The following is a 14,007-nucleotide window of genomic DNA, read 5'->3' on the forward strand; positions in this document are numbered from 1 at the left end:
TTTGTCCAGTATGGTCATCAGTGGCGGCGATGAGGGCAGTTTCGGTGCTGTGATTGCTGTGGAAGCTGGATTGGGAGGAGTCCAGAACGTTGTTCTCCTCCAGGAAGTGGGTCAGTTGTCTGTTGGCGATCTTCTCAATGACTTCCGCCGGGAACGGGAGCAGGGAGATGGGTCGGAAGTTCTTGAGGTCCTTTGAGTCCACCTGGGGTTTCTTGAGTAGGACGTTGATCTCAGCGTGTTTCCAGCTCTCTGGGAAAGTGGCGGTCTCAAAGGAGCTGTTGATGATCTTTTGGAGTTGGGGTGCGATGATGGAGCTTGCCTTGTTGAAGATGTGATGGGGGCAGGGGTCGGAGGGTGAGCCGGAGTGGATGGTGTTTATGATTTTGATGGTGTCTTCGTCGTTAATGTTGTGCCAGGAGAGTAGAAGGTCAGTGTGTTTGGTGGGTGTTGAGCCGGGGGGGGTTGGCGTCTGTCGCCGGCGCCTGGGAGTCGAAGCTGTTGTGGATATCTGTGATCTTGCAGTGGAAGAAGGTGGCCAGGGAGTTGGAGAGTTCTTGCAATGGCAGTGCGTCATTGGAGCTGGAGCTGGGGGCGGCGAGTTCTTTCAAGATATTTAAGAGCTCTTTGCTGTTGTGTGCGTTGTCGATGCGTTCCTTGAAGGAGGTTCTTTTGGAGGCTCGGATGAGTTGGTGGTGTTTACGTCTGGAGTTCCTGAGGGCTGCGCTGTTGTCTGGTGTCTGGTCCTTGCGCCACTGCTTCTCAAGTCTTCTGCAGGTGTGCTTGGAGTTTCAGAGGTCGGCGTTGAACCAGATGGCTCTCGTGTTGGTGCACCTGTTGGAGGGTTTACTGATCGGGGCGAGAGTGTTGGCGCAGTCGTCGATCCATTGTCTAAAGTTGTGGGCTGCTGCGTCGGTCTCGGAGGGCTCAGGGGGAGGGTCTCGGGTGAGAGTGATGATGATGTGGTCCTGACATGTCTGTTGGTGCAAAACTCATGCATTGCTGGAGCTGTATCGTAAGCATGATGCAACTCCAGCAATGCATGGGGGAGGCCTATACACATTTCACTGTGTCAACCTTACACCTGCTATGAGACAGGCATAAGGTTTTGACACAGTGATGTCCTAGAAGTGGCGCAGTTAAATATCATAGATTTCCTTGCACCACTTCTACAAGGCTTTTTTGTGGGGGAATGCCCAACCAGCATACATAACTGATGCAGATGTAATGTTGCGCAGGGGTTTTCAAAGTGACGCATCTGCCCAGATGCGTGACTTTGTAAATATGGTCAAATGTGGCGCATTGATTACGCAGCTGCTGCGTCATGAAAAGTGATGCAACGGCACCGCAAAATTGTCACAAGGGACTCATAAATAAGCCCCTACATTTTTTGGCCCAGGATTTTTACATGTGCGTGCCATCCTCTGTGCCCTCAGTGTCCACGATTTTGATAATCTGTTCTTGGAATTGAGTCTAAACTAGCCGCTATACTTCTCTGATCGACCATCTTCTGCAGTAGGGCTAGCGCCTGGCTGTGTATCTTACGTCACCACTCATTGTTGAATTTTCTTTGTCTGGTCTCCGGTTACACTGACATTCAAAGCTTTGGCTCAACATTTGTTGCCTTGTCGCTCTTACTCCTAACAGCTTACATGCACATAACACACTGCCTGCCAGAGTGCACAGCATCTACTTGTGGGCCTTTGTCAATTCCAGTGTGCCAGGATCTATTGGGCTATCTATTCACCTACAACTAACAAAGGTTAATATTGTCCCCATGCCATCCATGTCCATCCTTGGCCAGCTTCAAGCAATGTTTCTTACTGTGAGTGGTTCTGTCAAGTTCTTCATGTAAGGAAATTACTCTTTTTCAATGAACACCCTCAAAAGGTTTGGACTGATGCTGCTGATTTTTCAACGCTAAGGGGCTTATTTATAAGCTCCTTGCGCTGCCAGTGCGTCACTTTTTGTGGCGCTTCGGTGGCGCACAAGCCTTCTCTGTATTTACATGGCAGCACTAAGCCACTTTTTTTTTCTTAATGCTGCCTCGTAAATATCGTTCCATTTAACACAGTTTTCTGCGTTAAAGGGGCCTGCAATGGGTGTTGTTGGGGGCATTCCCAGCAACATCCATGGCTTCTTAACACTGCCCCAGATTTACGAGAAATTGTAAGTCTGGGGGAACACCAAAAATGTATGCCTCCCCAGGAGAGACACAACTAGGAGAAATATCTTTATTTCTCTTCGTTTTTCCTATTTTTTTGTGCAGGAAGGTTCACTTTACTGCAGAAAATAATCATCCCTGCAATGCACAGCAGCCTGCATTACTGCACGGCATCCCATTGTACACCAGAGATGAGAAAAATGACAAGAATGCACCATAGCTGATAGATACGGTGCATTTCTGCTCTTTTCTTTTGCTGTAAGGGAGTGCAGCAGAAAGACCTGCGGTGCTGCCCTATGGTAAAACCTCATAAATGAAGCCTTGAGAGTGCAATGAGACCTGCTAACCAGACCTCAGAGCTTGTGCTCTAATCCTTCACAAAGTGTATATTGAATTGGCTACTCCCAATTGGCAAGTTAACTTACTTATAAGTCCTTTGTATATGGTACCAGGGGTACCCAAATCATGTAAGTTATAGCGGCCATCCACGGCTACAGCACTAATTGTTCCACCTTGAGGGTGACAAAGCACAACATGGCTCACAGCCTGCCACTGTAGATTGGAAGAGCAGTTTTAAAACTGCTAGTTCGAGTTTGCCATTTAAACTTATGGCAAAGCCTAAACCTCCCTTAATGATATATGTAAGTCAGCCCTAAGGAAAGCCATTCAAGCCATAGGGCAGGGTGCTCTATGTTATTAGGTAGAACATATACTTTGATATGTCCTAACAGTAAAAACCCCAAATCGTTGTTTTTATTGTGGAAAGGCAAGTACAGATTTACAGGCTGGCATCTCAGCCCTGCTAACTCTTGAATCCGACTACTAAAGTTGGTATTACATTAATTGAGACTTTAAACCAGAGTTAATGCCCAATTCAAACTCAATGTCACTTATAAGGAAAAGCAACTTTTGTAAAGTTGCCACACTGTTTCCCTTTTTCTCCAGTGCCCATTAACAGATGTTGACCATCAGACAGCCTTCACCCTCCTGGGGTGGAGTTTGAATGACTCCCAAGTACAGGAACAACAATGGATGCCTGCTGCAGAGAGAGCTCCTCGCATGAAGCCACACAGGGTGTTTGCCCAAAAGGCAAGTTTCAAAAGAAAAGCCACCTTTGATGGCAAATGGCAACCAAACTGGAGAAGGGCTTCTCCTTTGTTTAGGTAGATGGGCTGGAAGCAAGAACAGAGATGGGAAACCAGTTGCTGAACCTGTTTGTCGGTGGGCATGTAGCCCACCTTTAGGGTGGGCTACCAAGCTCCTCACACAAAGAGAACGGTTCAAACAATCTGAGAGTGGCAGAATAGTGCACTCTGGGATAGCTGGTTGCCACACATAGCCGGAAATCATCATAAGGTGGAAGGGAACCTGGGGCCAGATGTAGGTAATTTCGAAATACAGAGTCCTTAATAGCGATTTTTACCAAAGGAAAAAATCAGTAAAAAATACTGATTCAGTAATAATCGCTAAAAATTACTGATTTCATACAAATCTGTAAAAATATTACCGATTCCACATTACCGATTCGGTAATACAGAATCGGTAATACGGAATCGGTAATACCGAACCGGTAGTTTAAAAAATCGGTAATTGTCGAATCTGCCAATCCTGTGCATCCACATGACCTCCCAACCAGGAAGTGGCCACACCCATGCAGGTGCACTGAATCTGTAGCTGTTGGAGAGATAGGGAGCAAGAGCAAGAGCAGAGGAGCTGCACAGTCACCATAGCAACTTCACCATGGCTACACAAGAGAAGGGGAAAGATGCTGCCGGAAGGAAAAGGAAGCAGAAGTTCGGTGAGGGGGAGTTGGAGGTCCTCATTGAGGAAGTAGTCAAAGACCATGACCAGCTCTTTGGCAAGAGATCACTGAACGTTCCTGAGTCCCAGAAAAGGAGCATCTGGCTGGCAATTCAGGAGAAGATCAACACTATAGGCGTCACACATCGCACAATTAAAACTTGAAAAAGCGATGGTACGACCTGAGGGCACGTGCGAAGGAGACGGTGGCTGACCGGCAGAAACAAACGGGGAAGACAGGCGGGGGAAGCTCCACTGTGCCTGCACCAACTGCCCTAGACGAACTGGTAGAGTTCACCCTCCTGCCAGAGAGCATCAGCAGCGTCGGGGACGTGGATAGCTCAGCAACAGCATCCAAGAGACAAGGTAAGATGCATGCACAGCATGCTGTTTTCCCTCCCTAACCCCAATCCCCCTGCAAAAATTCCCACTCCAGACCATGTTTTTTGTAGGATCAGCAATGCATCATGGGAAATGTAGTCACTAACAACTGGTAGCAAATCAGCCAGCCCCCAATAAGCATAGGCATGTCACACACAGCAATAGATGAGTTAGCGGAGGACAAACAGCTAGAATGTCAGTTGTGAAATGTATTTGCAGACAGATGCTGTGAGAAAAGTGAGTAATAGTACATTCTGTATCCACAGGCGGAATAGCGCCCCGGGCTGCAGAAGGGGAGACTGGCGAGGCCTCCAGGGAGGAACACACAATTGCGGAGGAAGCCATGTCACCTGCAGACAGTACACCAACATCCCCACCACCACCACCAACAAAGAGGTACACAGTGGCCACACTCCAGGAGATGGATGCCACAGAGGAGGTCAGGCAGGATGCCCAACAGCCCAACAGCCCACACCGGGCGATGACACTCAGACATCTGGGGCAAAGTCCCCCGTGGAGGTAACCACCACAGGCGCACGTAGACGGCAACAGAGGGAACAGAGTCCTGACGCTGATGTATCCAGTGTCTTCTCTGGACTGGAGGGGCAGATGCTCAATGTGCAGCGCCTACAGGGGAAGAGAATAAGAGCCATTCAGCAACAAATGGTGGCTAACAATAGGAAGGTTGACGCCATGAAGGAGGCCATCTACTGCCTCAACAATACTGTGGCAGAGGGATTGAAGGAGGTGCCGGAGGCAGTGAGGCAGTTATGTGGCAGGATGGTTGGCGAGCGCACTGCAAGGCGCAGAGACAGGCAGGTACTTGCAGGCTTCACCAAGTCCGTGAACAGGCTGTGCAATGCAATGCATGTGCTCAGTCGCAGATCTGTGGCCATGCAGCTTGAAATGGCTAAGTGCAGCCGTGAGGTTACTCAGGGCCTGGTGACAGTCATCATTGCCATGGAGGTGATGCAGACACAACAAATTGATGCCACTGCTACAGGGGATGTGGACGACAGTGAGGAGGCAAGCAGTCGCAGCACTGTAACTCCCCCCTTGCCAGAGAGCAGGAGGCGCAGTTTGAGGCATGGGTCTGCTGCAGGACACAGCGCTGGTGAGGACAGTGAGCATGCTGAATGCAGCACTGGTGTGCGGGGGTGCAGGAGATAGGCACGGTCCTCTACATTCTTTCGGTTGTGGGTGAGGTAACCCATTGGACACATACCTGGTGTTATGGTGTGCTGGACAATTGCCTGCTGTAAGGTCTATTAAACACCGTGACACAAATGCATTAACAGGCATTGTCTCTGTGTGATCTCTGACCGTCTCTGTCTCCCATCTGCTGCAGCAGCGCCGCCTGCTGCACTGTGCTGTGGCTGTGTACCTTCCTCATCCTCATCCTCCTCTTCAGAATCACACATTTCTGCAGGTGTCCCCCTCTTAGTGGCAAGGTTATGCAGCATGGCACATACAGCTATGATTTTGCAGCAGACCAGGGGCTGGTACTGCCGTGCACCTCCACTTTTGTGCAGGTAGAGGAACCGGCTTTTGAGGAGTCCAAATGTTCACTCAACCACATTGCGTGTCGATCTATGTGCTACATTGTATCGCCTTTCACTTGGGGTGGATGGGTGCAGGTACGGAGTCAGGATGAAAGAGCGCACCGCGTAGGCACTGTCACCTGTGTGTGAGAAGTAAGTAAGTAATTCACAGTCTACAATCGCAGCAACAGGTGATTACTTGAGGGAGTGTCACATGTACTTACCTAGCAGGTAGCCTTCTCCCAATTCCCCTGCAAGGAGACGGGTATAGATCCCACTGTTCCTGAATATGTATGAATCAGGGGGGCTCCCTGGAAATTTTGCAACTATGTCGGTGATAATGTATGAAGCATCGCATATGACCTGGACATTAATCGAATGTGCGGATTTGCGATTGCGGTAAATGTACTCAGTCGCAGCAGGGGGGAAGAGTGGTATATGTGTCCCGTCAATGCAACCAATGACGTGTGGGAACTGGGCCTTCTGATAAAAGTCCAACTTGGTCTTCAGCAGTTCTGTCTGTGTGCTGGGGAATTTGATGTAGTGTGGCATCCTTTGCAACATGGCGTCCAGGAATTTCTTGAGAAAACGTGACAGGCAACTCTGTGAGACTCCACCTGCCACAGCTATTACCCCTTGGTAACTGCCAGATGCCAGGAGGTGCAGGCAACAGAGTACCTGTACATGAGTGGGTATTGCATGCGCCCTTGGTGTCTGGTGCTCCAGGAGTCGGTGCAGGTCCCGTATCAGGTCCAAGATGGTGTTTGGGTGTAGCCTGTACCTCTCATGGATCTCAGCCTCAGTCAGTTGGAACAGTGTAATGCGCACTCTGTACACGCGCTCCTCCCGTCTCCAGGTCCTCAGTCCTGCTGCTCGAAAACATAGACGCCTTGCTATCATGTAGAGGGCCGCCATTATGTTCACACTGTTGCATTTTGGGGCTGTTTATATGCAGTGCATCTGATTACCACCTGCTTTGTGTCAGTGCGATTTACCAATTCTTAAATACCGATTTTCAGCAAATTCGGTATTACCGATTTTTGGTACATGGCATTTGCGATTTTTTACCGATTCCTTATTTTCCGATTCGGTATTTTTGTCTGCAAATCGGTAAATAAGGAATCGGTAACTGGTTTCCCTTATTTTTACTGATTCCTTATTTTCCGAATCTGTATTTTTGTCTGCAAATCGGTTATTAAGGAATCGGTAACTGGTTTCCCTTATTTTTACCGATTCCTTATTACCGATGGCGTTCGGTAATTCCTACATCGCGCATGGCTAAATACTGGTCAGTAACGCTGAAATTTACAGAATTTCGGCGTTACCGACCGGTATTTAGCCACCTACATCTGGCCCCTGGTAGCCTATTGGTTAGTGACCGCTGGACAAAATTTACATTAGACTCCTTGAAATCAATGCAGACTAATTTCACCACCTGCATATCTAAACAACCCTCTTTCTGTCATTCAGTACTCTGGTTACTCACAGTTTCCTTTCCTGCCGGAGTTTCATGATCAGATCCCCCTAAAAGCAATCCATCCCCTCACCAGAATCAACTAGATACCCCTAAAAGCAATCCATCCCCTCACCAGAATCAACTTCCATGTCTTCCCTATATTTAACAGAACCTTTCTGGCACTTCATAATCATGTCTCTCATCTTTGCCTTCATCATCACATTTCTCTTTTTTCTTCATAATATAGTCAATTATGAATTATCTAGTTCTGGCATAGTATGTCCACAATCATACAGCTCAAAATAATTTTCTTTCATCGTTGTCATCTGCCTTTGAGCCCTTGGAAAAGAGGAGTTCCTTGACTTGGTTTGAGCTATGTCTTACAGGCTAAAATCCCACTCCAATCAGTAGAGGGCTGACATGTTTTTGCTAAGAGTGTGCCCCTCAGTTTTTGGCCACAGCATATTTCCTGCAGTTCCTGATGGAGGCACAGACACTTCCCAAATTTGAGAACCCCTAATAGTTCCACTACAATTCCCTTGTTTCAGCGGAATCCCCTCCTGCGTTGCAGTACCTCTGAGCACCACTTTAAGTACCCTGACAACTGGCTATGAAGCAGGCCCTTATTGAGTGCTGCTACCTGACCTTTCCATTAATTCCACTTCCATATGAGAACATCCAGTAACTACCTTGCCACATGATGACATTCTGGGGAACACTTCAGATTGTCTTTCACATTTATTTCAATCCTGTCTTGAATGTGTACGGTATAATCATTTACACTCACATGCACCATTGTCTCACCCATAGACAGACAACCAAAAAGTAACTCAACATTTGTTTTCACGTCCCAGGAAAAATTGACATCAATTAATGTGTACATTGGAAGCTTGTGACGAGGCAATCTGGACGATTTGTCGCTATCCAGGCTGAGGCTCTGCTGCTGGGATAGCTTTCCTAGAATTCTTCTGTCCCATTCCCCTGATGTGCCACCTTTGCGCCATAATGACCACTTGACAAATGGTGCAGCATGATCAACTTTGTAGGCCACTTTAGGTTCATCATAACTTCTATTTCTGCTTTTTTTAAAACACCTTTCAGCTATTCGGATGTGCCCCTACATAACAGTGATAACGTGCTTGGAATATGAGGAAATAATAAATCAGAGAACCACAGACAATCGCTGTCCAGGCTAGATGTTGAAAACAAAAAATTTACCAACATTGCTCCTTAAACATTTTTTTTTTCAAGCAATAAAAACATATTTCTCAAATCCTGTTAATAAAGTGCTAATATTTTAGTGTATTCATAAAGCATTTTCACTTTAAAAAAATATTTATTCATTAAAGGTAGTATCAAGTTACATAGTTCAACATTAATGTTATTCGCAAGAATAAGGTCCCTAGCAGCATATATATGTACATGTGCATATATATGTTTGAGCTGCAAGTTAGGTCTTTGACAGTGTGAAACAAATTCAGATTATTCAGGTTAACCAGTAAGTATGTGAGCACATGTGTGTGTGCGTGCGTGTGTGTGTTTGATATATGTCATATAAAGGTATCAAATAACATAATTCTGGAAGATGTATTCCACCTGAGAATTGTCCATGGCAGTGAATGGGTAATAGGTAACCATAAGTAACCAAAAAAGAGATCCATTGGAGAAAAAGAAGGGTCGGAAAATACATGTAGGGATTGTGTATTTTAACGTAAATGTGAATATACTGGGGGTCTAAGCATTCAGTTTTAGGGCCTTAGATAATTATTGATTGGGAACTAAAATATTGTTGCTACTCTTTTACAGAAGAGGTTCTGAGCGTTTGTGTCATTAAGGGTTCTTTACTGGCTAGACATGCATCCACAAGGGTTCAAGTGGAGGAGATCAATATCAAGTGCGTTGTGGTAAACATTATTCCAACAGCATTGCCATACCAGTATTCTGAGCATATGTAGGCCTCAGAGATGCAAAATTGAAAGTTACCAAGACTTGAAATTCATTCAAGGCCGAGATTTATCTGAAAGTAATGCCTATCCTACAAAATTTACCAGTTTATCTGAAAATGTTGCAACCATGGTGTTTTCTTATCTGTTATTTGGGTGGGTCTCAGAAGAGTAGGGCAAGTGTAGCTTCATTTCAGGAAGACCAAAGATTAGGGCCTTGCCCCACCAAAGTGTGAGAGACTTGGGGCCTTATTACGCGTTCGGCGGTCCAACTGCAGAAGGACCACGTCCATGCCCGCTGTGACTCCGCTCCGGCTGTGGCTTTCCGAACGCCACTTTATGAGTTTCCAGAGGTGCTTAAGGTGTGGTTGCGGTGGTCTTGCATTGGTGGCATATATATAGATGCCTGTGTGTACATTCTGACAGCATATGTGTCAAATAAACACACATGCGTGATATTTGTGGAAAAGTAACACCTACCCATTGCCGGAGTCTGACCCATATGTGGCAGTCCCGGTAATGGGTATAATGTACAAAAGCACCTACCTGTATTTTGCAAAAGATGGGTAGTATTACTCGAGTGAAGACGCTCCTGTGTAGGGAAACTTGGACAAAGGGATCCAATTCAACATCTGCTCGGAAGAACTGGAAAGGAATGAGTATGCACCCCAAATCCTTCCTTCCTACCGACCTTTAGGCGACGGTCTGACCACTGCAGTTGGCTCGTCGAGAAGTCAACTCATAATACAGATGGCTGTGTTGTACCTCTGTACCACCCAAAGAAAGGCTGGGTTCCCCCAAATGCATCCCCGGCAGTCGGTGGTGTGCTGGCGATGCCGGCAGTCCAGCCACGGTCTTCACACATCCAATCTGCCCAATTCGGACCGCCACCACCAGGAACTCATAAGAAGGTCCTTAGATTATTGCTCTGAAGTTAATTTCTCAGAGCAGGATCAGACTGGGATAAAAAATAGGCCTGGGCACCAAAATTACAGTGGCCCCTATTTATGAATCTTATAGCTAAAAAGTGGCCACATTTGGGCCAAAAAGTTTTGAACTTGTAAAGACAAGTTCTGTGTGTGTTTTGCAAATATATGGGTGACTACAGGATTTGTGTTTGGTTTTAGTTGGGATATGAACCAATCCACGTTCATTTTCGAGAGCCAACCTTGAATTTGTGATTGTCTTTTTCAGTAGGTAAACCAGAGAGATTTCTGTTTTTAAACCTAGATCATTTGTAGTATAATCTGGAATAATCTTTTAAATTGACAGCACAGATGCAAAATATGCATATTATCTGTCATATAGCAAGTAATGGACATGTAAACCACTTAAATGATACATTTTGTGATGTACAGATGGTACTAGGGTTGCTACAGGGCTCCCATAAGGGGTAGTTTGAGAGAGTACACCTCCCTCCCCCGAGATCTGACCATGGTTAGTTTCAAAAGAATGGCCAGCGGCCCGAGTAATAATTGTAGCTAGTATGCCAGTCTAATTGGATTTGTTCAAGTGTGCACTCATACCAGATCTTTTGGAGGCATACGTGGGATTAAGCACATCTTAGAAAGGTGAAGTTTCAGACTACTTCCAACTTTGCTGGAGCCCACCCTGTGCATGTATGGATGGCCATGTAATATTTGTAATTACATATTACACTTTAGTGTCTGATGGTACTATGGTCAACCTTGTTTCTTTCTCAAATAACTCATTAAGCCTTCTTGGAACGATTTATATTTAGACCTGGTTAGGGCCAAGAACACAAAAACAGGGCATCAGAGTCTCCGGTACATTTTGGCACTATTGCTGCTTTCTCATGCTGGTGGTATTCTGATGCAACAATCCCCACAGAAGGCATAACTTGCATTGAACCTGCAATCAGCATAGTATTAATAATGTTCCTGTGCTAAATTCCTTCTGTGCCTAGGTCTTAAGGCTGCTTCACGTTATTGTTTCTCACCATTGGCTTAATATGCGTGTCTTGACTATTCTACCCTACTCCAGTTGTGCATTTATAGTGCAGGGTAACACTTTAACTCTGCCTCTTGTTTCCCGTTTGTGCAGGTATCACTGGAAAAGAGGAGAAGGATGCATTGCTTTTTACATCACCCAGAATCCCGTACGGAAGGCACCCTATGCTGAACAGTAAAGAGATATATCGAAACACAAGACCAACCCATACGTCTCTGTGAACTGGTTAATAGCTAACCAGCTTCAGCACAATCGTTCACAAGGAACTCTTATTAAACAAGGCTTTTTCAATTTAGCAAATATCAGATTTTTTTAAATGACTCGATCAAAAGCCTAAAATGAGAATGATACAATCAATCTGTTCAAATAAATTTGCACATTTCAGTGTCTCCTTGATTCTTTAACTGGAGAAAGGTAGCCCCAAAAAATATTTTTAACACTCACTTCAGCCGAAGTGGGTGATATTTAATTGAAAGTACAAAATTCTTAGTAAAAGCATACTCTCGCAAAACACAACATATATTGATACTATTTACATACTTATAAAAGAAATAAGGGAAAGTGATTCATAACTGGCTTTTTTTTTAAATAGTCACCTTGTGTTTTTTCACATGTTGGTTATGTCACTTCACTGGGCTCATAAAAGTCACTTTTCCTTATTTATTTTATGAGTATGTAAATAGTATCAATATATGTTGTGTTTTGTGAGTGTATGCTCAAGAATCAAGGAATCACTGAAATGTGCAAATTAATTTGAACAGGTTGATTGTATTATTCTCATTTTAGGATTTTGATCGACTCATTGCAAAAAATCAGATATTTGCTAAAGTGAAAAAGCCTTGTTTAAAATGAGTTCCTTGTGAACGATTGTGCTGAAGCTGATGAACAGTAAAGAGAGTCAGGACGATTACGCATCTTTGAATCTGAAACAAAATTAATATCATTAGCAGTATATAGGCTGCAAGCATCATGCACACGAGCACGATTTACAGTAGCCTTTGTGTTTCAATATCTGTTTCAGAGCGTTGGGATTGATCACCTTCTTATATGTAACTACTCATTGTACTATACAATACAGTTGAGTTAAATAAACTATTAAGTGCAGGGATACTTGCAGTGTAGTCTGGAGTAATCTTTTAAATTGACAACCGACATCAGTTTTCTGAATATTGGATGCACTTTTCCAAAGTGTATTAATTTCTGTATTTAGCATTATTTCACTAGAGTAAATACATGGAAATTCAAAAAATTCTCAGGTCAGAACAACGCATTCAAGTTGTCTTATTTCAACCTACTGTATACATCCTTATACTTTTGGACGGATGGTTACTTTTGCACAAATAAAATCTGCTATTTTATCTAAGTGGGCATTTAAAACAAACAAACATGCCTTGTGTTTTTTTTTTAAGATACTAGGTGGTATATTCACAAGAAAGCGTGATAACTACAGCATGAGTAGCATAACGCAACTTTCAATACTGCAGCCCATCATGGGAAAATAACCCTGTCTCAACAAGGAATTCACAACACTGCGGTACCATGCGATAGACACCAGATAACGCGCAAAATGTCTGCGTCAAAATCAATGCCACGGCGCAAAAATGCAATACGCGAAAGCAAAAAAACATGCAATGAGGCCAATCGAGGTACACAAATCAGCGAAGACCAGCCACAGGCCTGCAAATCCCACGCGTCTGGCGGGAAAATGCACTTTAAAAGCAACAAAAAAAAATCCAAAAAACAATTCAAACTGTGTAGCAACATGGATGCACCTGGACCGAGTGCAGAGGACAAGCCGAACACCACAAGCCCTACGGAGGACCAGCCAGGAACCCCGCCTGTGGGGAACGGCAAGGACAAGAGGAAGAGGAAGATGGGGTTCAGTCCGCAGGAAGACCGGACCATCGTCGCGGAGGTGACCCAACACCATCAACAACTGTTCGGCACCTCCACTGCGGCACTAGCAACCCAAACAGAAATATGGCAGGCCATCGTAACCAACGTCAATGCAGTTGGAGTGTCGAGGAGGTCAATGGAGGAGGTCAAGAGGCGCTGTCATGATCTGAAAAGGCAGATCAAACATAAGCTCGCCGCCAACAGGGAGGCAGCAACGGCGACTGGAGGTGGGCCTCCAGCGACACAGGAGGAGCTGGATGAGCTGGAGCAAATGGTGGCCACAGTCAGCAGTGAGGAGACGGTGGCAGGATTGGTGTGCCGGAACACAGCACGATACGACCTGACCCAACAACAACAGGGTGAGTAGCCACCAGGGACGGGGGCGAGGGGAGATGGGCACAATGGCAATCATGCACAACTATGGGTAGCACACTGCACACCCACAATGACCGCGGAACATGTCCCTGATTGGCTTGGCACACTGCAGCATACATAGAAATGGCAAGCAGGCCCCCATCCACAATGTGCACAGAGGCCCCCCCCCATCACCAATATCACACCGACCCATGCAAATGTGATGAATCCAGCAAAGCAGCGGCTCTGTGACCCACACTGACTATGCAAGTAACACTGCATGTCCGACAGCATGGCAGCTGCTAAAACAAATGATATGGCCCACAAATCGACATGAAGGTAGCCCAGTGCTGATCACATCCGTAAAGGAGCAGGTCACACTCTGACATGTCCACATGCACCCACAACCCATGCCCTATGAAACACGAAGCAGACGAACAATGCACCAGGCCACAAGATCTGTTCGAGATCACATATGACCCAAGTCCAAAGCAAATCAGGCCC

General features: G+C 45.5%; 1 protein-coding gene across 1 annotated transcript in view; it reads left to right on the forward strand.

Annotated features, from left to right (window-relative positions):
* The window catches only part of HAAO (3-hydroxyanthranilate 3,4-dioxygenase), a 763,099-nt gene extending 750,461 nt beyond the window's left edge, over positions 1-12,638 (forward strand). Inside the window, exon 10 of the mRNA XM_085612800.1 lies at positions 11,347-12,638. Within this exon, the coding sequence (XP_085468926.1) occupies positions 11,347-11,431 (85 nt within the window). The 3' untranslated portion in view covers positions 11,432-12,638. The remainder of the gene's footprint in view (positions 1-11,346) is intronic.
* The last annotated feature ends 1,369 nt before the right edge of the window (positions 12,639-14,007 follow it).

This window comes from Triturus cristatus, chromosome 6 (genome assembly GCF_964204655.1).
Source record: "Triturus cristatus chromosome 6, aTriCri1.1, whole genome shotgun sequence".
Taxonomy (NCBI): Eukaryota; Metazoa; Chordata; class Amphibia; order Caudata; family Salamandridae; genus Triturus; species Triturus cristatus.